A 27,322-nucleotide genomic window follows, 5' to 3' on the forward strand; every position below is an offset into this window, starting at 1 on the left:
AGTGAAATCCATTGAAAGATGCATCCACAAGAGTACTTCTTGATGGATTCAATGAAATATGGTGCATACAGTACAATCCACAAAGTTACACCCAAAACTTCAAGCTGTATCCTGTGTAGCAACTCCCTGATATCTAGGTTTGTGCTCTGATAGACAAAACAAAGTGTGGGGTGGTAGTATGTAGGATAGCATGTAGTGTTAAAAGAGGCAGGTTTATTTGGCATAGAAGTTGGCATTTGTGTGGCTGATGGATATTCGTTGACCTGATAAAGCTGAGTCATGTGTCTTGAAAGATCAGTGCAACAACAGCAGAAGAAACAGCAGCAAATAGTTGAGTCCAGGCAGCCGGGAGGCGAAGCTTGTTACATTGCAGCCATCACTGTAACAGCAGTGAACTTTTACGCCTGGTGCTCTGTATCCCTGGCTGTTGGCCTGGCTGCAGAAAGACTTGTAGGAACATGACTTCATCACACCACCTATCCGGACAGAAATAAATGTCAGTTACATCCATTTAGTAACTGTTCTGCATGGACCAATCGATATCAATACTGACTCATTGCTCACTTTTTCTTGTTGTAGGTTTAAGCACAGCCTTTAAGCATTTTACTTCCCCTGGGAATCTTAGAGGCTTCAGTAGAGACCAGTCATCTTTCATTAATTTGTTTAAACTCTGAGTGAAACACACTAAATTAAAAAAAGCAAAAAACTAAGCTACAAAACAAAAACTGGCAGGAATTTGGTAAATCTGTTATAATGCCAGGAACACGTGGTGTCCTAATTAAAGATATTTGTCAAGCAGGAGCACAGGGCTCATCATTCCCTGAAAAACCTAGGACCCCCTCTGGACTGAGATGTTTTTCCTGACAATAGACTGTCTCGCACACACAAACTGATACACTGGAAAAATATTTCATGTATCGTAGAAAGAAAAGATAAGAAGAACGTCAGAAGATAAAATGAAGAAAAAAACACAGCACTGTCTCTGTTGGACTCACTGTCATGGCCCACCACTACCGCACAGGCATCAGAATAACTGGGACAAGATTTGGAGCCTTGCCGGTTGCAGTCATCATTATTGGAGCCCATACAGGTGTAACACTTCAAAGCCTCACCTGTATAAGACAGAAAAAAATATTTTCAAAAAAATGCTGCAGCACATGTTTATACACTGACAAAAGCATTTCATTCTGTTCATGGTAGATGACTGAAGGATTCACTTTCTTCCTATGTTTTATGTCTCATTTATAAAACAAGCACAATGCAGTTATTTAAGTAAAAGGGCTACATGAAAAAATAACTGAAACTCACATAAAATTTAAGAATTCTAAAATAGGCTCACAACACGCTGCCATACAGAAATAACAGAAGGTCATTTAAGAGGAAACTAAACAGTACTGTTTTAACACAGGCCTACCATTGCTAATTTAATCATAGACCGACCAGAAGTTACTGCATTGACTTGATGGAAGCCCTTGAAGTTGTTGAAGTTGGGCAGCCAGCTGGCTTGTCATAGTATTTTTTGCTCTACTCATGCTAGCTCTGTCTCTTTTTAAGAAAAAATCACTGAAAACGTTAGTTAAGATAATGTAAAGTCCATGAGGGCCTGGCCCAGAACCAGTAAAGCCCGGAGGAAACAAGCACTTGCGTCAACGCTCCAGCTGTGGAGCATGAGCAGATGAGTGGGTGTGCAAGTGCTAGATGGTCCCGAATTCCTGATAGCTTCATCCTTTATTTACACAGATTGTACTTGATAAGCATGCATGTGCAAGCCTTGTAAATTTGCTATGTGTGATGGTGTTCCACTGACAGAGTGAGACTGAAGTGAGAGGGGAGCGCTAATTAATCCCTTCCTTCCTGCAGATCTTCCTATATTAACCATAGAGTTACACTGCAGTCCTTGTGTTTAAAAAAACATCTTTTTAAACTTTAGCTAATGCCTCAGGTCCCCAGTTCAGCACAGAAATACTTAAATGTCTTCCATAAGCTCTACCATGGAAGAAGCAGTTATTTGAGAAATAACTGACCTTTAAAATACTGTAGATTTAAACGGCTCTCTTTAAATTCTTCCATCCCTCCTCCAAATTCTAGACAAGCAGCCTTGAAAGCAGCTTCCTAAGAGGATCAGAGTTGAAATCACCAAAACCTTCAAACATTCTTTGCTGTGGGCCATCTCTTGCACTAGTCATCAAAGTGACTTCCCTAAATGTCCATCAGACACGTAAAGCTTTGTTTCTATATAGGTATAGACCAGAGGGATGACATTTACAAATCAAACCAGCAATGACAGATGAGTATCAAATCAGACTTTGAAATCCTCAACTGATAAAACCACAACCTTAAAAGTAAAGCTACAAAATCACCAACAGAAAAAAATTACTTTTGAAGTTGGTCTCTTTTCTTTTCTTCTTATGTTATTATCTGTGTGTTGACATAAATACCTCATGCAGTTTCTAGATGACCCCAATATATCCCAACAGCACAGTGGCTCTCCCATATGCTATAAGTCTTAGCCTCCAGGCCTATTAAGAGATTAGCTGTTGGGAGCATTTGCTAGTTACAGTGGAAGCTGATGGACTGAGGGGAAGCAAAACTCTTTAGAATCAATACAGAAAAGACCACTGCTACATTTTTCTGTTCAACATTTTCTCTACTGATGTCAAACAACTGAGCTGATCATCTAGTCAGTAGAGACATATATACCAAAGAAAACAGCAATGGAAAGGTAGAGGAGTCACCAGACACATGACAGGTGGACTGGGGGTTTAGCACTGATCTTATTAAAGAAAACAGTTGAGATAGGATAGAAAAAAATGGGTACTGGAAACGGAAAATCAAGTTCTTACTGTTAGATGCCATGAAGACCACAAAAAGCAGGAGCAGCAGACTATATTGCACAGCTCTCATGGTGCTGGTGGTCCTCGCTCCTCCTGATAACACAATGAAAAGCAGGTTGTTTGCTCCTTAAGTCCCCTGAGCTTAATCTAGGCTATCAGACAAGCTAACATCCACTCGTGCACTGACCAGGAGATTACCAGCCCCTCCAGTGGGGCCCTTTACACTGTCTTGAGTGACAATAATTGCTTCATCAGCCTGGATAGGCAAAAGACACGCACACTAGGATAATCCTAAACCTTTGACATCACGACATTGCTGTGACCACACCCATCTTGAGTCTGGCACGTCCCTTTCTTGGTAACATCTATATTTGTATCACTCTGATACACCAGGAAAGATCACCAACAAATTTAGCTGACAGCTTCCTCCCAGCCAGATTAATTAATCAATATGATAACATGTGATATACATTTACCTGTGTGAGAGTAACGTGACATGACATGCCATCATTCTTCAGGTGTTAACTTGATATCAAAGAACATTTGTAGAGATGAATTCAGTATGGAGATCAGAGATTATCTACATGTGCCCTAAGAAGTTAATTGAATTATTTCCAGTGTGTTTAATTACAGTGTTAGTATACAAGATACCACATTTTTGTATTGGTGGAAAAACTGTTTAACCCTTTAATCATCTAAAGCTTTAATTACCCATCTTTTCTTATGATGTATCATCCACAGCACTGTTAAATAAGAAACCTCCTTCAACGGCACTGGTTATTATGTCCAAATTAGGTTTTTTGACGTAGGCCAAGTTTTTTTTACTTACACTGAACTTGATATTTAGACTTGTTCTGGTTATTTACAACTTGTATATTCAAACTGAGACCAATCTGAGTGACAGAATCAATATCAAGTCTTCTGGGCACATGTGGCTGTAACAATCACAGTGGCATAACTCATGCACTACTGCCCAGAGGCTCAAAGATCATGCAGCTTTTCCTTAACTCCTTAACTTTAGAACAAAATTGTAACCTATGACCCATCCTTGCTTGGGAAGACTGGTTGATACAACTTTTATATCCAATCTTGTCACTCTCAGGACTGGGACAGTATTGTCCTATTCTGTGATTCTCCAGGACTGTGTTGTATATTTTATCATTTCAGTTTCTTTGCCGCCCTACCAATTTTCCTATTTATCTATTTTTTCTAATGTGTTGTTGGCATCGAATTCCAGATTTTGTTGCGTTTTCCAGATAGAATGAAGTTGGTCAGTGAAGACGCTGAAAATGATTTTTTTTTTGCTTGAATAAAATCAAGCACCAAACTCTAGTAGGCAGAAACGTGGCAATAAAATCACCAACAGTCTGAAAAGCGTTATTGCACCATTAAATACCTGCAAGATCAGCTGTGTCTCAGTATCCTCAGGCAATGACTGGAATGCCAGGATGCTGTCAGGTATTCACCTTCACATTTGTAATTTTTGATTCATTTCAGTATGATGAAACTCCGGTTAACAACAATGCAAAAAAAACCAGCCATGAGATTGTTGATTTGCAGTACCTCATGTGACCATCAAATATTTCCCACAAAAACATATTTTGTTGGGGAAAAAAACCTGTGATCCTCAAGCTGTATTGCCATCTTTTATTGCACTTTGTAAGCTGATGGTGTACAGTAGCTGTGCAGAGAAGTCATTCTTCAGTGTGACAAAAAACCATTGCAGGACTAGGACATATTCATCGAAAATTAAATTACTCCTGGTCACAACTGAATACAGTCATGATTAGTTTGCTTGATATCAAAATAAAAATCCGAAAAATAAAATTCCACAGTTTCATCAAAAAAGCTATGACAAGTATGACAAATATCTACATGGTTACATGAGGGCAGCAGGGTGAGGATGACGGAATAACTATATCAAAAATGCACATGAGTATTTTTCATACTTGGAATTTCCTACAGTATATACAAACATCAACATTACAAGGTTTTCTTTCTCTCTCACATGCAAGAAGCTATTGTGACAGTTTGTGTTCTATTAGAAGTGTATCAACATTTTCTGAATAAATCTAAACATCTGGTATTCTTTGTCCATGTCTATCTTTGTCTTGCATCAAGAGGAGACAATAACAGGAGTGGGTAAACAGTCGTCTCCCTCAGTGGCTGTCATGGCATAATACATCATTTAACCCACAAACAACACTTGCTCTTTCTCATTACCACACACACACTCGCTCACACAGACACACTCATTAGTGATATGATAGATTTTCTAAAACTTTAAACCAGACCCCTGATACTGTACAATACACTGACACATCAAAAATGTACAGAGTAATTAAGATGAAGTCATTCTTGTGAATCCTGTACACACAGAGTCAGTAGGTGGTTATGAACCCCAAGACCTCTTTGGCCTTAGATGTCCATGATATCTTGGAGGAGTGATCCCCTTCTTTTTTGAACCGCTTGAGTTTTCTGTGGGATTTGGTTTGGGTTTGGCTGCTAACTCCTCCCCATCTTGGCGATTAGCTCATCACAGATCTTCGTCAATTCCTCGATCTCTTTGTTCTATAAAACAGTTGCTAAAAATCAGATTCCATAACTGGATGTGAATAGATATCTACTGTTTTCATATCTTTCTACATTCAAATGCTGACCTTTTGTTCCAAAGTGCGCTCCAGAGAGTCCACCTTCATCTGCTCCTTCCTCAGACTGGCCTGGTAAGCCGCTTGTTCCTGCTTGGACTTGGCTCGAACCTGAGCTATCTCTGAATTGGCTCTGGAGAGACACACAAGCAACAGTATGAAAATAAAGTCAAATCTCACATACGCCAGCATAGCAAAATCTAGATCCTGTAAAACTAAACCAGAATCTAACCATGAGAAACTTCCAAATAGATTTAACATAACTGACATTTATGATTTAATCTATAGAGATAAATAATTACATCGGCCTGTTTCCAGAATGATTCCAGCTGGGCAATCTTTGATTGATTAGATTTTTTTTAAATACAGTGTTATAGTGTTGTCAGTTGTGGAATAAAGATGATATAATGAGAAAATGTATAGACTTACTTGTCTAGTTTCTCCTCCGCATGGATCTTAAGGGCTTGATACCTCTGCTCCTCCTTGCGCACCCTGGACAGATACTCCTGAGCGCATTTCTTCAATACCTCTTCATTCTGATACAGGTGAGAAATATTTCAATCATCATTTGCTAAATTTGAATGGACTAAGATGAGGCCCCTCACACTGAAATTATACAGACTAACTGTTAATAAGTTCGGCGTTACCTTGCGAAAGCCCTCCAGCACATCTTTCATCTTCTCGTAACGACGAAAGAGGTCAGCGAGAGACTTTTCCACTGAGTTGAGGTCAGCCAAGGCCTGGTCCTTCTCCATGATCAACTGCTGGATGGTGTGGTGTGAGAGAGACTTCTCTTTCTGGTCATCTTCTATTGGAAACACAAATATATTGTAGATCAACAGACTATCCACTAAAGAAGCTGTTGCAATGGACACGCACTGCTTAAATTCCTACACCAACAGAAAAATGAGCATATAAAAACTTTGACAGTTGTTTTGACAGTAAATCAAGAATGGGTTTGTGAGTATGTATGATTTAACATTTTCTACTATGCTATAGAAAGTATTTGTGTTAAATCAGCATGCAAAAATAAATAAATACAGAAAAAACACTGAACAGTGAGGAAATTAAAGAGAGAGAGCTATATTTCATAGAAATAGAACTGGTTGCTGGTTTGCTTTGAGTGGCTTCCTTACAGCATTATTTCAGCCCATTCCCAACTTTCCCTTTCCTGTTACTAACTTAGACAACCTACCTGCTGAAGTAATAACTAACAAAGCTGCTTGAGTGGCTTAAGCAACAATCTTCAGCTGCTGGCTAATAGAAAATGTTCACATACAGGTTTCCAGTGTGTGTATATGTGTGTCAAATCTCTATAATGTCTTTAACAAGAACAACTTAGAGGTCCATTTAAATGTAAAAAATTCTGTGCATTTAGTCTAAAAAAAAAAGTCAGACAACAGGTGGAAATGCAACAAAACTGACAAATGAAAGTCACTGGATGAGGTGAAGAAAGTGAGCACATCTGCTCCCCTCTCTGACGGACGGATGGAGAGATGACAGCTGACACAAACAAGCCAAGGACAATCCCGCGTTACTCACCTGGCATGCCTGTCAGGGTTATCAAATAGAAAGGGGCAACAATGGGAGCAGAACAGAAAAAAGGGAGTGTGTTAAGTCAAGCTGGGAGGGTCAAGACATGTGAGAAAGCCAAGTGTTAGACATGAGCAGAGGCAGATTGTTCCCTTTTGTGGTAGTGCTTTGAGGAGGGCAGGAAATGAAATTAGATTGCAGCAAAAATGAATAAATAAATCTTCAGGGACGTCTAGAGGATGTAAGTGAGAGCGGGGATAATGCAAAGTGAGCACATTGTGATATTTAATCCAGAGAGATTGGCCTCAAGTGGGCAGAGGTGAGAGCCTTTCTCTACACTGACATCAGGATTTGATTAATGTCAAACAGTTTTGACACAAAACTGTCTTTTTGCATGGGACAAAGAATACTCAAGTATTTTAAATCAGTGAAAATGTTTAGGGGCTTACAAAAAAAAAATCATCCTCGGTACAATGTAGTGCGAAGTGAAGAGGCAGAGGTTGAGGAGCAGTAATTGTTATCTTAAGATGTTTCTATCATGAAGTGAACTAAAAAACGAACACTGAACTCACCTATCATCTGAGCAATTGTCTTCTCATACTCAGCAACAATTCTCCTATGGATGAGAAATGAGAAATCATCAGCATATGGATGGGGTTTCACTAACTTTAAATGTGTACATTTCTAAAACATTTTTACATTTTATTCAGTTCATAAATATATCTCTCCTAGAGAACAAAGATCTTACTATCAGCCATGTAGCTATTGAGTTATTTATTTTATTTCATAAAAATAAATACAGACAAGTGAAAAGAAAGTACATGATCTTTAAATTATCAGGTTTAAAAAAGTCATCAGATTCTCATGAGGTCTTGAAATTTGGTAAAAACAACTTCAGATGAACAAAATCACATTATATATATATCACCATGTCATTATCTATCTAACAAAAACTGGGCCAAAATGTGGAAACAGAGTGAAAATTATGTTTCACGTCATTGTGGAGCAATTTTAGCTCACTTGACTTTACAATATTGCTGTTGAGGTTGTGAGGCATTTGTTTATGCACAGCTTTTATCTCATTCAAATAAATGCTAAAAGAACTTCCAGAAACATCTTAATTTCTTTTAGCATTTAGTTGACAGAGACTGAGACTGAGGAGACTGCATTGAGGATGTGGTGCACAACCTCTACCAGGTGAGCAATGATAAAACTACTGTGTCAGAACTTGGAGAAATGTTCAACAAAAAACGTAATCCAGTTTCAGTGATCAGTATTAGTAAAGTTTAAAGTGATCTTTGACATTTTTTTATACTTTATGTCCTGCTAACAGAAGTTCCCCTGACTCTGTCCTTAAGTGCAATGGAGACCTGTAGGAAGCTTTGTTTGGGTAAAAGCAGGTTGCAAGAGGTAAGAAGATTGATTAGCCTTGCATCCCACTTAGCCTCTTAGCCCCTCGTTATCCAGAGCGCAATCAGTCAAATGAGGTAAGCTCTGTCTTATCCACGCTAACTGAGCCAGCTGCTCTCACACCCACCACCTGCTGACAGAGAATCATTTTCAGCTCTGCTTGTCTTTATTTTCCTCAGTCCCAGTTTGGAGCCATTTGATGAAATTCATTTGAGGATCTGCTCAGTTAATTGCAGTTTTTATGTTGGAATCAGCTTGTCAATTCTTGCGTATAGACCAAATGAAAGCAGTTTAAAACCAATAACTCATTGTCTCATTTTACATTTGAGGCTAAAATGGCATACATATGGCACATCAGCCAAATCTATCCCTTCATTCTCTCCCACTAACGCTCGTTCAGACAGCCTGACTCAGATGGACTCCTTGGACTAACTCTCCACTCTGTGGTTAAACATGACTTTGTTTGACAGTTTAAGTAACATAAACCAATTGAAAGATGAAAAAGGGAAGACAGGTGCAGACTGAAAACACCAAGCATTATGACACACTTCCATTTAACAGAGACACTGGCTTTACATCCATGCTGTGGATGTAACACCTGTGCCGTCAGATCCCACTAAGATGACAGCAGCAACAACCCAAGTAATCTCGTCTTACCTCATTTCCACCACTTCCTGCCTACTGTCTTCGTACTTTCTCTGCCATTCTAGTACTTCTTTCTCCTTTGTCACAATCTGTGGAGGGGGTCAAAATTGCTAAGTAAGGTTGAAAATATTGAACTGAAGTAGTTCAAACATTTATGACTAATAGAATTGAAAGAAACATTTTGAGGGGGCACCTCCTCTCGTGCAATTCCCAGTGAATGGTCCAGATCTCTGGGCAGGTGGGGGCTCTCTGCCTCGATGTAACTGGAGGAGGTGGTCCTTGTGTACAGTGAGTTCTTAGTCACAGCACTCTCTGCTGAAGATGTCATGTCTCTGTGCTGCTTCCAGGAACCAAAGGAGAGGAGGGAAAGAAATGGAAACATAACCAGTTACCAACCAGACAGAGTTACAGATGGGACAACCTCACTCTTCGGCTCACGCACGCATTCTCCACAGGATTCCTGAACAAAACCGCAAGGCAGCATCGAACTTTATAAAAATGTACCACACAACAAAATCAGTATGTAAATGAGGCAAGCTGGTGACATTCCTGAAGACTTGGTCAGCTGCCACATGATTGGATGAAACAGTCTTCAGTGCCATAGTATTAACCACATGAATGGCTGATGCTGGTCTCAGCTGAGCAGTCATGATCACCTGCTGCTTGCAGTAGCTGGAATGGGACTGGGTCCAGGCAAGACAGAGGGAAAGAGGGTAGCAGTTGATCATATACAAGAGATGGAAGACAGGGGAGCAGGCTAGCCAGCAAGGAAATATTGTTAGTCTCTTGTTATGGCTTGTTATAACACTATAAAGTGATCTTACCTCATAGATTTCACTGTAACCTGAAAGAACATTTACTCAATCCCGTGAAGTTACAAAAACACTGGTGTAAGGTGAACCTGGGGCTGAGGTATACTAAAACATACTGCAACCAACGGCTATACTAAAAGATAAGTCCTCGCATTAAAGATCTTATCAAAATGTAAAATCAATGTTCAAGAACCATTTTTTGGTGCTTAAAACTTTGCCCTGAAAGGGATTTACTCCTCCTTGATAGAGCTGGATTACAAGAGGATTTGATTAAATGGTAGGAGCTCACAGAGGGCAAGGAGACAAATCTGCTAATTAAAGGAAAAGAGAGTTAAGTGTTTTGTCTGACTGGAGCACTAATAACATTATTTTGTTGTATGAAAAGACTGGTCAAATCAAGATAACGATTAACTTATTTTGCTTTTAATCAGGTAATGATATGGCTTACCTACTGAGTCAAAGATGTTCAACCCTGTACATAAAGCAAATAGATTTAAACTTGGGGTACGTTGATGGTATGACTCCGAGTAACTTGTACTTAAAACTGACTTTGAGAAATGGTCCCTTGTACAAAAGACTCCCTTAATAAGTTCTAGATCACATGTCACTTAAAAACCTAGCAAAGTAGCAGAACTAAAGAGACAAATCCTAGACTTGTGGAAAAAATAAATACAGGTGCCCTGTGGGGTGCTATAAAGCAGTCTGTTGGTGGTCTTCATGTTTGTCATGTGGAAGGACGGAGACTCAACTTTTAGAAGGAAGCAACCTCAAAGATGTACAAAAAGTTAGCTCTGCTAAACATTGATTCAATTTTAAGAATACTTGACCGGTAATGTCGCTTTTAGTTGGTTTTAATGAGAATTTCTGAAAGGGGCTCAAGTCAGTATCACTTGAATAAAGATAACCAGAGACATGAGACACAACTGCAGAAATCACAACTAGCATAAATTCACAAACATGGGGCTCTGGTTGTCAGAAAACTTTATGAAAAGAACCATACTATCTGGACGTCAGACTTCTGGGGTCTACTGACGCTAGACTCTACAGTGCAGTCTGTAAGTATTTGGACTGTGGTTATGGCTCTGAAGTCCAGAACCAAGGGGGTGAAGTGCTGATCTTCTGCCTCCATTGGATAAAATTTACAACCAAAATGGGTAAACAGTGTAATTTAATACACCGCAAAAATGGGAAGTATTATATATTAAAGGGCAGTGATTCTACAGTTTTAACCAATGTATAAAATTGGGGTGCCTTATCTATACTGTTACTTTAAATCCATTGTGCAGTGGCACTAAACCTATGAAACAATGGCCAATGTGTTCAAGACCAAATACTTGTACCGCACAATGAGGAGAACAGATCACAGGGCTATCATGATACTCTTACTTTAAGTAAGGGTGAACCGTTGATATTCCACCGCCGAGTGCTGGGTTTCTTGAGTCGAGACTGTAAAATGTGTGGAACAACAACATGAGACATGGAAGGAGAGAAGACCGACAGTGCCTGTCCTGCTCCAGATCTCAAATATGTTTTACCCCATGACTTCAAGTAAATTCCCAGGATCTATATAAACTGAACGCTGACACCTATCTGCCAGCTGTTTATTAGTGTTGTTAGTCTGGGAAAAGGACAAAATCCGAGAACAAGAATGTGATTGGGGATTTGGGGTGGTGATAGCAAAACATCATTACATTTGGGAGTGTCACAGGCATATAATTCCTCTACAAATGATTTTATGTCTATTGTATGAAATCCCCAGTCACATTCATGCCAACGTAAGCCTCTCATGAACAGGCAACATGCATGTTGCCCAACATGCATAAAAAGCAAGGATAAAGACTTTTCTTTTTTAAAATTAACCTGAAGGAGCTTGCTGCAAGTCAGGGTGGGAGCTGGACACATTAAGCCATGTTAAAGATTTCATGTGAGGGGACAGCCACCATGTTGAAAAAGGCCATGGGTCCACACAGTTACACTCAAAACTGTATGTTGAAGGGGAGGGACCGGCAGGCTGAGACACACTGATGCACACACCACAGCCCACTGTCCTATTCACTTACACCTGCTTTTCTCTGATCGCCCATTCAAGATGCATACTTTCTCCTATAAACACACTCACCAACACACACTTGCATACAGCAGGTGCAGGCTGACTCAGCGCAGTACCTGGGGGGTTACAGTGGAGAGGGAGGGGCACTGAGAGATGCTTTTGGCTACTTGCAGAGCCTCTAGCCTCAGGGTGGCAAGCACCAGCTCCTCCTTGGCCACACACATGGGGCCAAATTTCAGGAGTAAGGGAGGAAGGTTGAGGCCCAAGGGTGAGAGAGAGCAAAGGGAAACATACAGAAACTTGAGTTGAGTGCACACACTTGCTGCTGTCTATATTTTACCCATGATTCATCTATTTCACGCAGCAAGCCACTGAACTCAAATAAGGGAGAAGAATAACTGAAAAAAAAATGAAATGGCAGGATGAAAGTTGATACAAAAGGAAAGATGTTCATACAAAAACACACACGGTCACATTTCACGGCTGCAAATAGACCTCCAGAGCCGAGACCTATGAGCTTTATCAAATTGGATCATGTGTGGTCAGTCAACACACCTGTAGTTTTTGGGCGAATGCAGTGGGGTTGGTCTCAGCCAGGTCAGGCTCCAGGTACTGCAGGGGGTCATCACACTCAGACAGCATGTCTAACAGGGGCATAGCTTGGACTGGAGCAGGGGACTCCACAGGGCCCTGGCTTGGGGGCTACAAGGGCACCGGGAGGAGTGGGAAGAGGGTGGGGGAGGATGGCAGGGGACAGCATGGCAAGCAAGCGCTGAGTGTTTGAGCGGCAGCATTGGGAGCTGATTCACTGAACTCAAGCTGGGGAAAGAGTCTGGGGGACTGTCTATTTGTAATCAGTGACAAGGCTTGAGTGGTTCATGTTGTAAAGCTGAGTCATAGCCTATGATGACGTACATGCAAACCAGCACTCTGTCCCCCTCTTGTGACTAAACAATAACATGGTGTACAAATGTTACAAATCAAAAATGGCTGACTCCTCATACATGATGGTGAGTAAACATATAAATAAAACTAATTTTCCCAGCATAAGGGATAACTGCCCATTGCGTGGAAGCACTTATAAAGGTATTTGGCTCACCTGCTCATCCCTCTCTGTGCTCTGCGTTCGGCTGAGTGCCTCGCTTTCTCTCTTCTTGCCCTTCTCCCCAGCAGAACCCTCGGGACCAGGCCGCGAGCTCAACACTGGTGTCTTCATACCCGCTGTTATCTGGGCCTCCATCTCCTCAAAACTCCTGTGCAGTATGAGAAGAACATTATATGTAATGTATTGTATATGATGGATGGGAGTGTTAATGAATACATTACTGAAGCAGCTTAAGTGCATGCATTATGCATGCCAAATCACTGAGGTTTACAGTTAGCACGTCACACAATAAAAACTTACACAGTGAAAATGATATCAATACACATGAAATTTATCATATTGTGCTGCATAGTAACAACACACATTTACAAAGAAAATAAGATTATAACAAGTAAAGTATGTTTTACCCTGTGCAGGGGGAGCTGGGTTCAGAGCCATGTGCACATGTATTTTTGGTTAAGTTGTCAGATACTGAGTCCAACTTCAAGTACAAAGATGGCTTCTTCGTAGATAGTGGCTGTGAGATGCACATAATTGAACAAAAACAGTCAGAATTTGAATTTGATGATCACATACTGCATAAAAAATCCATGTATTAATGTCATTAAGAGTTGACTTGAGATACTCACTGGGGATGAGGAGCCAATCTTCTCCATGTACTCAATTTCATAGTCTTGAACTAAGACAGATGGACAAAACAACATATAAGTAACAGAATACAAAACAGAGACATTCACCAGTGTTACGCACTGGCTTGTCTGCTCTGTTTCATCTCTGACCCACATGGGTTGAGCCAGACAGCCTCTGGGAAGAGGTGGCTCCTCTGGCGGTCAAAGGGCTGAAGAGAACTGGGCCAGCACGCTTAGTTTACGCCACAAGAAAAATCAATAATGCTGCTCTATGATGAATAAAGAGTAAAGCTTTGGAGTGCTTTATACAAACACAGACTTTGAATTTCCCTGAACCCCACCCGTCTGTGGTATGCTTTGATGTGTTGTAGCATTTAAATGAACACAAGTGACTGGAGCACCAAAGTGACAGAGAGTAACGCTTCACCTGGTGCCTCCTGAGGGAGACTGTTCTCTATAACAAAAGACGTAAGGTCGCATGGCTGAGGGAAGTCTTGTTGGTCAGAGTTCAAGTCTGTGTCCATATCGTGCAGGGCTGTCCACTTATGATTGGTGGAGGAAGCTAGCTTCTCCTCGTCTGTGGCGTGATCATCCTGTGCATGATGGGAGGGAGATTCATCTGCAGGAGTGTGATCCTGAAGAGCAAGAAAGGTGGCGGAAGGAGACAGCTGAGAGTTAGACGGAAGAGGGAGAACTACAGAAAGACTAAAATGGCAGAGCAAAGCAAGAAAGCACCAATGTGGAGCATTAAATACACACCTGTGATGTATCTGACAATGGTGATTTCTTTGGTGACCTCTTCACTCTGAAAGTATTACTGAGAAAAAAACATCATAAAGATCTGGGTTCACTCAAGCAAGTCCATGCACAGCTCATTAGATGCAGCGCTCGCTGTCTTAACACTAAGTATGTAACATTTCCACATGTGTACCAGTATTACTCACTGTGTGTGGCTGAAATGAACGAAATAGTGAAATGTTTGTGACGAGGGTTAAAAACTATAGTTAGTAACTGTACAGTGAAGAGTAATGGCAAATTAATATAACAGTTACATTTTCACACATACCAAAAAAAAAAATACTTAAAATACAAAAATTACTGGAGTATAATTGTTAATTGAAGGTTTTTGTTCCTTTAATCTGAAGCCTTCAGTTTTCTGTGCATTGGTTCTGCAATATATTGGTTCTTATTGTGTTTGTAAAGTCTTGCAACCAATTTACAACAATTTACAGGATAAATTACCAAATTTTGTCCTTTGCATTTATTGTAAAATTCCTATCTTTTATAATAACTCATTTATACTGTAACGCTCTGCAGTTGTTGCCGATGATGTTCAGCCACCAGTGATGCTGTTTGTAATGTATACCTGACAATGGACACAAGAGGGAGCACAATCACCTCCTTTCTCACACCAGATGGGCACAACAGCATATGAGTAAGTGGAAGAATCGCACTGTGTCAGCCTCAGTAAAATAAAGGAACATTTACCATCTGATAGGATTCTATTCTGTAGAATCTGGTGCAAAATAGTTTTGATGTGAGAGAGTGCTGATAAAAAAAAAGAAAAATCTATTTAAAAAAAAAAATCTAAATAAATTATTTTGACGGCCAAAGCATCAATCCTAGAAATATAGTAAACACATCTCCGTGTTTTAAGTGTCCCAGCAAAATTGACTGTCATTCAACATTCAATAACACATTCTTTAATAGTTATCCATTTGTTCTGTTATTAATATTTAAGCTTTTCACACTACTTCTGACCAAACTATGATGTAATGTTAAGCTATTTCTAGTTCCCTTCAACTGGCACACAACTTGGACTGTGTCATAAACACGACAGAATTCAAAACAGAACTGAAAGCAGCTATCCTCCAGTTAAAGTGGTGTAAACAAAAAAAAAGAAGTTTAAATTTATATTTTTACTGTAAATAGAAGGGATTGTGGTGTCTCTGTTAATAGGTAGGGCAACAGGTCAGCATGCTGCTTTTAAAGGAGTCACATGGAATAAAAAATAAGGTGAAAAAGGGTCAGAAAGGGTGGATAACTGTGTTGTCCCTGTACTTACAACAGACAACAAAGAGAGGACACACCCCTGGACTTCCTGTGATATATGAGAATACACAAACACAGGTGACAGAGAGACAGACAGAGGACACTGGCATAACAGACGGGTAAACCACGTACAAACACAAACTAATCTAATATCTTCACAGATGAAGATTTCCTACACATGCTATAAGGGAGCGTGGGACTTCCATTAATGTATGAGCCCCTGCTAATGAAATGCAAACTTACGATTTTATGGGAGTTTTCTTTTTCTTTGAAGGTTTGTTCTGGTTTTGGTCCTCCAGGTCCCCAATGTTGTCATTTTCATTATCATTGTCATTAGATGACATTTCAAAGGATGCAGTTGCCTTAGGAGGGGACACAGCCATCTTGTTGGTGGATTCAAAAGGATTTATGGACTCATCGTAGTTGTTGTGATCAAATTTATACGATGGCCTGGACATTTTGGGGGAGTTGGAGATACTTTTCTTAGAACTAAATGGATTGAAGTTTGGATCCTCCCACTTGTCTGGTTCAAAGTTGTAAGACGCTTTAGTGACAGTGATTTCATCCTCGTTGCCATTTTGGCTTGCAGGAGAGTTGTTGTCCAGCTGCTCCACCTGGGCTGGGGTGGCTTTTTTCAACCCCAGCTTTGGTTTCCTGAGAGGCATTTTGACACTGGGCTTCTTGCCCACTTTCTTAAGTGGAGGAGAAGCCTGATGTGATGCCTCACAGCTTTCTTCAGAGTAGTCAAACTCCAGTCTTACTGGTTGACGGTTGGGTAAGATAGGTTGCTCTTCAGGATTGGTACTTGGTTCTTCAAGAGGAGCTGGGGGATTGGAGTGATATGGTTCTGCAGTAGGGATAGGGGTGCTCTCGGGAGGGTTGGAAATAGGGCCACAAACAGGACTTTTACGACCCAGAACAGGAGAATTGGCAATTTTGCTACCTCCAGTGTTAAAGGGGTTGATATTCTCAAAATTCTCTGGATCCCATTTGTATGAGGCACTAGGAGGGATTGGAGATTCGTCTTTGTCTGTTAGACTAACAGGTAGAGGGATCTCCTCCTGGCACAAAGGTAAGGCAGGGATACTACAACTCTCCTCTTGGCTGGTATGATTGGTTTCCTCGGGTAGTGGAGGAGGAGTTTCCACACAGCTCTTCCTTGCTCTTCGAAGAGTCCCACCAGGGCTTGGGGTTGCAGAGCCTCCTTCTGTTTCCTCCTGAGCCTGCAGAGGACTGGCAGTTTGAGGCTTTGCCCGCTTCTTGATTTCTGGGGTGCTGATGGTTGAGGCTGGCCTCGGGCTCTCAGGGTTGGAGTTCTGTCTGAGGAGAGGCTTCTTCTTTACAGACCCAGGACGGACTTTCTTGGGCCTGCGGAGGGTCCCTGGAGCACTCTCAGTGCCTACGCTGAATGATTCAGAATGTGGACGGAAACCTCCTGAAGCCGATCCATCCAACAGACCAGAGTTATCTAACTCTCCTCCCTGGAGGCTGAGCGAACGGGTCAGAGCGTGACTTGTGGGCTCGACAGCGAAAAAGTCGATGTTGTAAGCACCACTAGCAGCAATGGGCTTGTTCTCATCAAACGTAGTTAATGCTGAATGGCAAGGTGTATCAGCTTTAGTAATGTCAGAAGCAAGATCACTCAGTGATGTACTTGCACCTGTAAAAGATGAGATGGAATATAAGAATGGAGCAAAAACGCTAAATCCAAGTGACACTTGAATAGAAAAACTGGGATCACGGAATATTTAAAATGGATTGGAGAGAAGATGCATTATAAAAATATAAATAAAAACCCATAATAGAGAGAAAGACTGGAGCAAGCAGCCTCCTTAACTCTACAAGCATAAGTTGTGTAGAATTACAAAAAAAGCCAGATGTGAGATACAATTTCAATCCACTAGATGGTGGAAGAATACCTCCAGTAACAATCCTTTTTAGCAAAAGCACTTGAACCTCTACCAGAGCTCAGCACACATCATGGCGTAATTCTCCTGCTGTACCTTTGTCATCAGATGTTAGTTGCTCTCTGAATGTCTCAGTGGGAGAAACACACTTCACTGGAGTTGTAGATTCAGGAGTCTCAAAAGCACCATCAGAGTCTGAGCTCCTAGAACAAAAGACAAGGCCAAAATGAGTAAAGGTTGCTGTGAATCAGACTGATATCACTTGAGCTGTATGATTGGTCACCAAGGCTAGTATTTTGCTATAAAAGGAACAATTTCTATTTCTAGTATTGGTGAAGAAAAAAGGCAAAAGGTTAATATGTGTTGCTGTTCTCATTTCCAGTAGACTTTAATGCCACAAATGAAAATGTTTAATCTGCAGTGAAGTGACAGATAACAACACACCTGAGACACATTACCCCATCAAAAACACAAATATTTAAACACTGAACCCTATCAGACCACCTCAGGGTATAAAGATATCACAGCTATAAAATATATAATGAAGACTGAGCCACACATAGAGCCAAAAAAATGTATCCTGCAAGATCGTAGGTTGACAAAGGAGAAGGAAAAATTGATTTATCTTTGACATGGTCACCTTACATACGTACAAGCTTCATACTGTCCTGATCAATATACACATTTCATGGCATGCGGCTCCAACCTCCCATCCTGTCTCACCTCTGTCTGACAGGCTCCACGGCAGCCCTGATCATGCTGTCATGACGAGAGCCCCATGAGAGCCGCCGTAGGAGCCCAAGAGCTGGATCTGAGTCCGGGCTGTTCCCGTCTCCTGCCCCTCCCAGCAGTGTGTCCCAGCCCCAGCGAGCCCACTGCAGTGGAGACAGAGCCTGCCACGCACTCACTGCCATGGCTACCGGTGGGCTGCACTTCGCCGCACCTCAAGCTTCTGCCTTACCCCGGATCCAACCTTTTCTCGGTCTTCTCTCTTTTACTCTATTGTCTGATATCCAGATATCTTTGTTTCCAGACAACAGTGTTTTCACCTGGCGTCTCTTTGTCATCAGTAGCCATATCAGTTTGTCTCCTCTCCACCTCAGTAGGAAATGATGTCTTCCAATCTAAATGAGACTGTCTGCAGAAGCCCACCTCCTGCAATAGTGTACATTCAGGCTCTCTCTCCCAGCTTTCCTCTCCTCCCCCACCCCCCTCACATTCTCCTTAACCATTTTTCTGTATCCACACAGAGGAGCTCTTCTGCCCACCAGACTAACCAGTGCTTCTAAAGATAATTTTCATTGTTTCACTGCATGTTGTGCTGTATTCAGAAATTCAACAACGATGACTTTTCTTGCAGCAAAGACACACCTTGATTTTGCTGTGAAACCCGATTGATTAATCTAATCCTGAGGGATTAACCTCGAAGGACTACAGAGGCTGATCGGGCAAATTGTTAGGGTCTTTTGTCAAAGACACGTGCTTAGATCAAATAAAAGCCTCTATCACCAAAGACACAAGGTGCCTGAAACGTCATGTTGGCATTAGTATGGAACAATCTGCAGTAAAACATTCAGACCAATATGGCAGAGATAACATATTTTACTTGCACTCCAAAATGCTAAAATGACAAACCTCTTCATCAGGCTTCATTTGACAGCATGTTAATGCCCCAAAGGGGTATCAAATGAAAAACAGTACCTGTTTAAGAATTTTTTAATAATATCTTTTCAACCTTTTAACACTGAGGTGATAGGCTGCCAGATGAGACAGCACATGGTAGACAAGGGAGCCAGAGATGTAATCTCTATGAGGACCCACTGGCTCTCAGCAGGCTGAGACTGCTCTGCCTAGAAATCCATGTGGATCAATCACTGGGAACTGGGATCATGTTGTCAGATGGTCACAAAGCTAGTGAACCAGACAGCTTTAAAGATAGGATGCATTTTCAGAGTGGAAAACAAAAGTGGAAGACAAAATAAGAATGCATGACATCAGATCACAGGTATATGAAAATAAAACTAGTGAGCAAATTCAGCTATTAAAGATTGAACCGCTTTCAGTGTTGGTTGAGAATGGCTGCAAATAAAACAAAGGAGAAAAAACATAGTAATTAGGGCTCATTTCAGTGCTCTGTTTATGTTGCAGCAAAGGACATTTATCGTGTGAATCCAAACACTGTGTTTCTATGGTAACAGGGGGTTGTTCCCACCATATGTTCCACTACGATGAAAAAAAAAAAAAAAAAGCAGACAGTCCAACACATATAAACACACAAGGCTTGCCTTCCAGCACAATAAACCAAAGTGTATCATAGAGATGGGAAGGCAAATAAAGCCACACTGCAGATTTATGAGGCATGATGCTGCTGCGATAGCATCAAACATTCATTATGATATCAATCAATTTAGTCTTTGCTCATATTCACTGCTGCTCCTTGAAGAATGATCACTCTTGTGATTATCTTTTTCAAATGGCATCTAATTAACCCAGTTTATTAATTTAAACATGGATATGAACCAAATTTATAACAAAAATGACAATCGTCTGGGGAAGGCACGATAACACAATCCCATCCTCAGCAGCTCCTATGCAGAAGCAGACTAAAAAAGGAAGGAGACTAGCAGCGTATGGTACGGGTACGGGGGCGAATAGAAACAAAGAGAGCAGCATTTAATAGCAAGCTCTCAGCTTAGGCTGAGATGACTGCCTGGAGACAGAAGCTCTGCAGTGGGAGGTCGAGAAACATCGCATGTCAGACAGCCAGACGTGTCTCTGCTTCCAGCTACATTCAACTCAGTATGTTCAAACAGCTTTCAGCGCTGGAGGGAGGGCCTTCAAAAAAGCACTCTGGAAAAAAAGAAATAACCCAACCTCCTCAATCTTTTTTTTTAAATAATTGAAGAATTAAAAAGACCTCACTGTCCTCCAAAGAGGAAATTTTAAGAGGGTAATTCCAAAATGCTAAATTTAGCACAATAATGTAAACATAGCAACTGTGATTGAACGGAGGCAGGTTGCTGGTTTCCAAGCTGCTATGTGATTAGCCTAAATGGATTAGCAACCACGTGCTCTCTCCATCATCTCTTGACTGTCATAGTCCTCTAAACCCTCTTAGCCTGGATACGGCCAGTCAACTATCACTTTTAATTCCGCTTCTCCTTTACCTTCAAAATCCCCGGCTTTCACTCACTCTCTGCTGTCTCTGTTGTATAGTTCAACATTTCTCACTGTCTCCCATAAACCTGGTCTCTTTCCTCTCAGCTGTTATGGAGCTGTCCATATCGAGTTGTTTGTTATCTGCTATTGGCAATTTAGTGGGCATAGAAATTACCACCTGTCTGTCAGACAAAGAGGGAGAGAGCAGCAGTTCATTTATTAATCAGAGACAGGCTTTCGTCAGTATGAAAAGGTAGTTCAATAAACCACAAATCTATCATGTACTCTGTGTCTATAGACAAAACAATGATTATTAATTAAATGTATTAGTTGGATATAATTAAGAAAGAGATCAAGTAAACATTAGAACTCTACACTGTGACTAAATGATGAAAGAGACTGACATCTGCTGTTTAAGAAAAAAAACTTTTCTCTGAGATTAGACTAAACATAAATTATAAGAGTAAATGTCTGTTTGGTTCTGTATTATGAACACAGAGAGGAGAGAAATTCTATAACAAAATACAAAGATATACTATGTGATCTATCTGTCCAATATGGTAGGGGAAAAAAGATGCCAACAGAGGGAGCCCCTGTGTTTTCATCCCATCATGAATGAATGTCTGGAAATAAAGTATTGCATCATACCTGCACTACAACCTATTTTCTTTTTTTTTTTTTACAACATCCTGGACACAATTTATTCCCTGATATAATGCAGTCTGCAGAGAGCAGCTTGTAAAGGCATTTCAGCATGACAAAAGCAACCTCGGGCACTCTGCGTCATATACAGGGAAAATAAATAGTTTTTCTTGAAGAGTAGATGTTACAAAGTTTCAGTCTCTCATTTCCATCCCAGACAATGTTGATTTCCATCAGCAGGACCTCTTCTCTGAAGTCTGGAATCCTTTTGTCCAAGGGATCCCTAACCCCTAACCTTCAATCTCAAAACAAAGAAGGCATTAAACCTAAAAGAGTGTCAGACTAAGATAATCTGCAAATGTAATACCTCACCCTAATCTGAGACACTGACTGCAGGCAGATGGCACATTGAAAGACAAGAAGTCAGAGAGAGGTCAGTAAGAAGGAGAAACAACAAGGGAGTAGATGTAGGTTCATTTAAATTTCTGATAGAAATACACGGGAACGCAAGCAACAACAAAATCTGGAGATTTGATGATACAAAGAGAATGAATATAGTTCACAAAAAGTCCCTGGAGCACCATTAGAATTTGATCCACTTAACACTTAATACAGAGTTTCAGTCTGAATTATTTGAATAGTGTCAGTGCTTTTGACAGTGTTACACAACTGAAAGAGTGAACTTTGTAAAATCTTAATTATTAATAGTTGGGGATGGTGGTCACGCTACTTCTGCTTTACAAACCTGTAGGAGGACTGCTGCTAACTCAGTCGTCCTGCACTAAAATCACTCAGGATGTTTTTATGAGAGTACTCAGCCTGCTGAGGTCTTAACTTTTTGGACATCTGAGATGTAAAGACTGTTGTGGAAGATTTTTTTCATCACAAGCAGCCCATTACACACATCCCTCTCCACTGTTTCTCCCAAGCTCTCTTTTCCCTTGTGCAGTTGTGTCTCTGGTATATAAATAAAACAAAGTGGAGCACTCTTACTCCATCTCTGTCATCCACTGATATTCCTGAGTTATCCTCCACCCCCACACAGCGTGTTCTATTTCAACACAGTCACCAGCTCCTTCTCCCAGCGCGGCAGTGGCGTCCTCCTTCTTACAGAACAAAACATCACTCCACCAGCCTCCCAGTGGCACCTAGTTCACTGTATTCTGGTTCCCACAGGCTCCCCTGAAACACTATTATGGTTCATCCATACACACAGGATAGTAGTCAAAGCAGATTGATGCGCATGTGCCTGCGCATGTGCTCATATTTTCCCATCCTTATTTACATTCACAAAAGCAAAAAAACAACAATGCTGATATGTCCCAAGTGATAATACTACAGAAAGCACACGAGGACAGCATAAGAAAAGCCTACAATAGAAGGATACAAAAAAGAGACTTGCTTTAACCTTCATTTTTCAGCAATAAGTCAATTGTCAGCCATATTTCACTTACAGCTGAATGCAACCTGAAAAATAAAATCACCAACATCCATACTGTACATTTATGTGGCATGCAAGATGAATGCAAAGCCATGTTTGATTAAAGAAACGTCAAACAAAAGTCCCCTCAAAGAAAACCTCTCAACATTTTCAGACAAAACACTGAGCTTGACTGCAGATGATTTCAAACTCACATGTTTTCCTGAGAGGGACAGTGTGTCTGTCCTTGCTCCATGGACTCGTTGGCTCCCATCCTCGGCTAGCTCTGCTACCCCTGCCCCCCCTGCCTGCTCCTGCTCTCCAGCCACCCTCCACATCCACCTGCTACTCCCAAAGCTCCGTCTCCTATTCAAGTTGCAGAGCAGGCAGGCAGCCTGTGCCAGAGGAGGTGAGAGCTGGCTGAGCTGACTGTGCTGCAGTGCAGAGGATGAGCGCGAGCTGCTCACATCAGGAGCAAAACAGTGGATGATTAAGGGCTCTTCACTTTATGCACAGCATCCCCAATCCTCTACCCCTCGACAGACTGGGAGCATGCTTGCTTCTTATCCTGTGATAAAACAGTGCAACACCAAGGGAATAAATTCTCCCCAAGTGGAATATAAAAGAGGAAATAATCCAAAATGACAAAATAATAATCCTGCCTTCTTGTTGTCATACATGTGTCTGAGGTGCCTCTTCTCTGTTTGGCTGCTGAAATCGCTGAGCTGTGTTGCTGTTCTCACTGCCTCCTCCCCCCTCTTTTCTCCACTGTCTCCCCTGACACAAGACTCCTGTGCCTTTAAAAAGACAAGCAGCTTTTTTTCCCCTGTCTGCTACTGCGACTGTGCAGGGGTGCCAAACAATAGCAGACCCCCAAACCAGTCTGATTAACAGACAATTCTCCTCCGCTCTGTTCGTCCCCCATTTCTCCTTTCCACACAAAGCATACCTTGTGAATTTCCCTTTCTATTGCTAGGATCCCCATGTCTTATCCTATGAGCAGCATAGAAGAGCTGTAGTAATTTTGGTACCTCCTTTTCACACAATGGATGCTTCCAAAACCCAGCTAAGCCAATCAGAGGGATGCCTGACGTAAACAATAGACTCCATGAAACTACTGCGTGTGTGAATAATTCAGCTCTCAATTCAGGAATTGGAAAAAAATATATATATATCAAACAAATCTCTTTGCCATGTTATTTCCCTTTCAATCTAAAAACACTAAAAAAAAAAAAAAAAAAAGGAAGAAAAAAACTAACTATAAAATCTGTCATTAAAAATAGATCTTTCCCATTTAAAAGTAGTAAATTCTTTGGGGAAGAATCAAAGACGTGCATCCTGACATATCAGCATCAACATTAGTGCAGACTGGCTTGGTGTTCCAGTTTACTGAAAAAATCTTAAACTGCCTTTAAGACTGGAGGAGTCAAGCCATAGACTCAAATTCTACTTTTTTAATTATATGTGTCAGACAGATGAGAAGAATTTGTCCTTTAGGATGGACTTAAGAGCCTGACCTGTTTCAACAAATTTTCCATTGATTGTCCAGAAGCAATGGGAAAGAGAGGCATTGGAAATATGAGAAGAATAAATCTATTGTACAAGTCATGGGAAAGTTGGGAAATGAGGGCTCTCTACAATAAGTTGAGCCAACAGCTGCGCAAAGTCGTTGTATTGAGGTTTCAGGTGTCGTACCTCTGCCTGCAAGGACAAAAAAGACTGAATAAAAGAAGCAAGCATCAGTTCCTCCAGACAATACAAAACCCAGTGTTGATGTACAAATGTAACAGCACATCTGAGAAGGGGTTTGTTTGCATGTCAACTTGAAGCCTGTTAACTGATATTTGCAGAGAATACTGACGTAGTCTAGTCTTGGATGGGCTTCCTGTTGGTCGATGTTTCACGACCCGAGGGGACCAGTAAAATCACAGCACATTTACAGCCCATATAGACCCCTGTTAAAGAAAAAGCATTGATTGCTGCTCCCATCTAGACCACCCAGCCCCGTACGAGTTCAAAGATTTATCTCGGACACAATGATAAAAACACCTTTTTTTTTTGCTGCAGCTTTAAGAGGCTGGACTTGCACTTCAGCTTCAACTGCAGAACATGAAGGAATAAAAAATTCAACAAACTCAGGCACTGGAAGATATGGCTGTGGCAGTTTTTTTCTGAAAGATTCATAATGGCACTCAAGTAGAATCAAGGTCACAACGTTCCACATGGACGTAGGCTGCCTGAGAGTTATACCTCTATGCAGAATGTGAAGGTTCAGAACAACGTGGGTTTTCAGGCGAAGGTGTTGAAACGTGTTTTAATGAATAAAAAACATGGTTTATACCTACAGAATGAAGAGTCCATCTCGGTTTTCAGATGGTGAGAGGAGATGCTGGCAACTTAAAACGTTTAAAGAATGTGTGCAAAACAAGGGAAAATTTGAACAAGTTCAAGTGTACACATTCATCAGTGCAGTCTCAACATCTGTCACCGGCTCAAATTAAACAATTCCAACAAACATTACGCCAGGGAATTTGTCACAGAATATCAGATACAATCATAACCACTACATACAACTCTGCAAGTGATCAGCAGTTGGACGAAATATTTTAGGGAATCCTGATTTAGGCATTGATCTTCCCCACTGATCCTCCAGCTGAGGACCTGCATAACAAGCAGGATTATATATATATATAAATATATATATATATATATTTTATAATCAGTCACTGGTGGGATCCATTTAGCTGATTCTACATTTACAGTAAATCTTCTTCACAAATCTCAACAAATTTTGAGATACTGTTCCCTTTATGTGAACCATCAAAGTAACTGAAAGAAGCAGGGGAGCTATCGGGGCATCACTAAAAGGAAAAAAAGAGTCCATCAACCCATTAACCTAATCACGTGTGTTGTGGTGACGCAGGATAACAGTGAGAACCGAGAAATAAAGAATTTTCAGCTACCAGGGATTGTCATCACAACACAAAGCTCCAAATCATTTAGTCAGAAAAGGCAGGCCCTCTTGTTTATTCTTAAAATCACAGAGAGACGTGATTATTACTCATTCAAATGAGTTAATAGTGTAAACGAAAACGTCCAGCAGCTGTAATGGAGTTGCTTCGTCGATGCATGGATTGATATATAACAACTTTATTAGCATCCAAATGATATTTTCTACTGTTTTCTACACAAGCTGGGTGTACCAGAATAAAGCTGCTTTATAACTACATGTGTGCTGGCATACTTGCTGTGTGTGTCCAGGAAAACATTACAGTCTGTGAGATCTGGTAAGAAAATTAAATGTTTCTGTGCCAGTATCCCAGTCTTTTAATGCATTCTATAAGGTCTCAAATAGTCTATACTCTGAATGTTTTTACAAAGTTTTTTTGGTCACTTTTTTTTCTATTTGACACTGAATCATATCGAGATGCATGAGATTTGTCCCCATATGATCAATCATATATGCACCATCCAGACAGCTGGGTGCACACACAGGCAGGGACTGCAATATGAATATGGAACACCCTCTGCTGGTTGCAAATAACACTGCACAGTGGAAGTGGCTGAGTCATTCCCTTTCAGAAAATAAAGTGTGTGGAACAAGCTGAAAAGCCAAGGGGAATGTTTGTTATTAGCAGTGGGGAGAATAAACTGAGGGGACTTGTGAAATATCAAAATTAAATGATGCATTAACATTACTGAACATTTTTTCAGGTTCAAACAGAAGCTTTGAGTGAACAGTACGGTGCTACACAAGCTGCCTAATGGCAAGAAGTCAGCTATAGTACATGAAGTGGTTATATGGGGGTAGTGTCTAAAATATCTACAAATATATATTTGGTCCCTGTGCTTTTGCTGTATTTACCATTACCAGACCACAATTATACAGTATGCAGTAGAATTTCCATGACCACTAAGTTCACTTTAGCAAATCCTGTTTCCTCTGAGTTAGTGTGGTGGGCGTAGATCACCATGCCATGCTGTAACTTTAAGAGTTAGGCAATAAGATGGGTTTTAGACACTACAGACAGAATGTGCTCTGGATTTTATGGAGAAAATGGCAGTTATTCTGGATAATATATCTTCATGGTCAGCACTTTCATGAGTACTTTACAGTTTGTTGTAAGAGCCCTTTAAAATTCTAGGAAATATGCTTATTCACTCTCTTAATGAGCATCAGTTGTCATTTTCCTTGTAAACATGAACCAGTAGCTAGTTTAAAGACAGAAAGCAAAAGGAGACATTTGGATTCTGTCTAACGGTAAAGCACTAAATCACAATTCTCAATTAACAAATTATTTTTGTTTTCTTTAGTCTGCACAGAAGATAAAGTGTAAAATTCACATTTTGCCAGTCTTTTATGAAATTTGTGGGGTACGATTTCTTGGTTTGGGACAACAGTCAGACAAATGAAGACTCCAGAGAGTTGCTGCTCCCACTAAAAAAGAAAAAGTCCTACTTAAAGAGGTGTGACTG

The 27,322-nt window shown here is 40.7% G+C and overlaps 2 protein-coding genes across 2 annotated transcripts in view; both read right to left on the reverse strand.

Moving 5' to 3' along the window:
• Positions 1–294: 294 nt before the first annotated feature.
• On the reverse strand, positions 295–2,904 carry ly6pge (lymphocyte antigen 6 family member pge). The gene is made up of 3 exons (XM_072391628.1): positions 2,844–2,904; positions 996–1,112; positions 295–476 (listed from the first exon to the last, which is right to left on the reverse strand). Exons 1-3 carry the CDS (start codon positions 2,902–2,904, stop codon positions 295–297), a joined length of 360 nt encoding a protein of 119 aa, XP_072247729.1.
• Positions 2,905–4,467: 1,563 nt separating this feature from the next.
• tacc2 (transforming, acidic coiled-coil containing protein 2) overlaps positions 4,468–27,322 on the reverse strand; it is a 46,563-nt gene continuing 23,708 nt past the window's right edge. The window contains exons 7-22 of the mRNA XM_072391216.1: positions 17,722–17,828; positions 15,962–17,378; positions 14,426–14,483; positions 14,094–14,301; positions 13,667–13,716; positions 13,445–13,554; positions 13,032–13,185; positions 12,488–12,634; positions 12,049–12,141; positions 9,264–9,407; positions 9,083–9,159; positions 7,588–7,631; positions 6,130–6,290; positions 5,912–6,018; positions 5,495–5,615; positions 4,468–5,405 (exon numbers count right to left, since the gene is read on the reverse strand). Coding sequence (XP_072247317.1) covers positions 5,340–5,405; positions 5,495–5,615; positions 5,912–6,018; positions 6,130–6,290; positions 7,588–7,631; positions 9,083–9,159; positions 9,264–9,407; positions 12,049–12,141; positions 12,488–12,634; positions 13,032–13,185; positions 13,445–13,554; positions 13,667–13,716; positions 14,094–14,301; positions 14,426–14,483; positions 15,962–17,378; positions 17,722–17,828 — 3,064 coding nt within the window. The 3' untranslated portion in view covers positions 4,468–5,339. The remainder of the gene's footprint in view (positions 5,406–5,494; positions 5,616–5,911; positions 6,019–6,129; positions 6,291–7,587; positions 7,632–9,082; positions 9,160–9,263; positions 9,408–12,048; positions 12,142–12,487; positions 12,635–13,031; positions 13,186–13,444; positions 13,555–13,666; positions 13,717–14,093; positions 14,302–14,425; positions 14,484–15,961; positions 17,379–17,721; positions 17,829–27,322) is intronic.

The sequence above is a fragment of the Leuresthes tenuis genome, unplaced genomic scaffold, assembly GCF_036924035.1.
Source record: "Leuresthes tenuis unplaced genomic scaffold, fLeuTen1.0.hap1 SCAF_8, whole genome shotgun sequence".
Taxonomy (NCBI): Eukaryota; Metazoa; Chordata; class Actinopteri; order Atheriniformes; family Atherinopsidae; genus Leuresthes; species Leuresthes tenuis.

Coding starts and splice junctions, on each gene's coding strand:
- ly6pge (XM_072391628.1), bottom strand. CDS start 2,904: ATGAGAGCTGTGCAATATAGTCTGCTGCTCCTGCTTTTTGTGGTCTTC. Junction 1,113..2,843: donor GGTCTTCATGGCATCTAACA/GTAAGAACTTGA, acceptor TGTCTTATACAG/GTGAGGCTTTGAAGTGTTAC. Junction 477..995: donor GGTAGTGGTGGGCCATGACA/GTGAGTCCAACA, acceptor CTGTCCGGATAG/GTGGTGTGATGAAGTCATGT.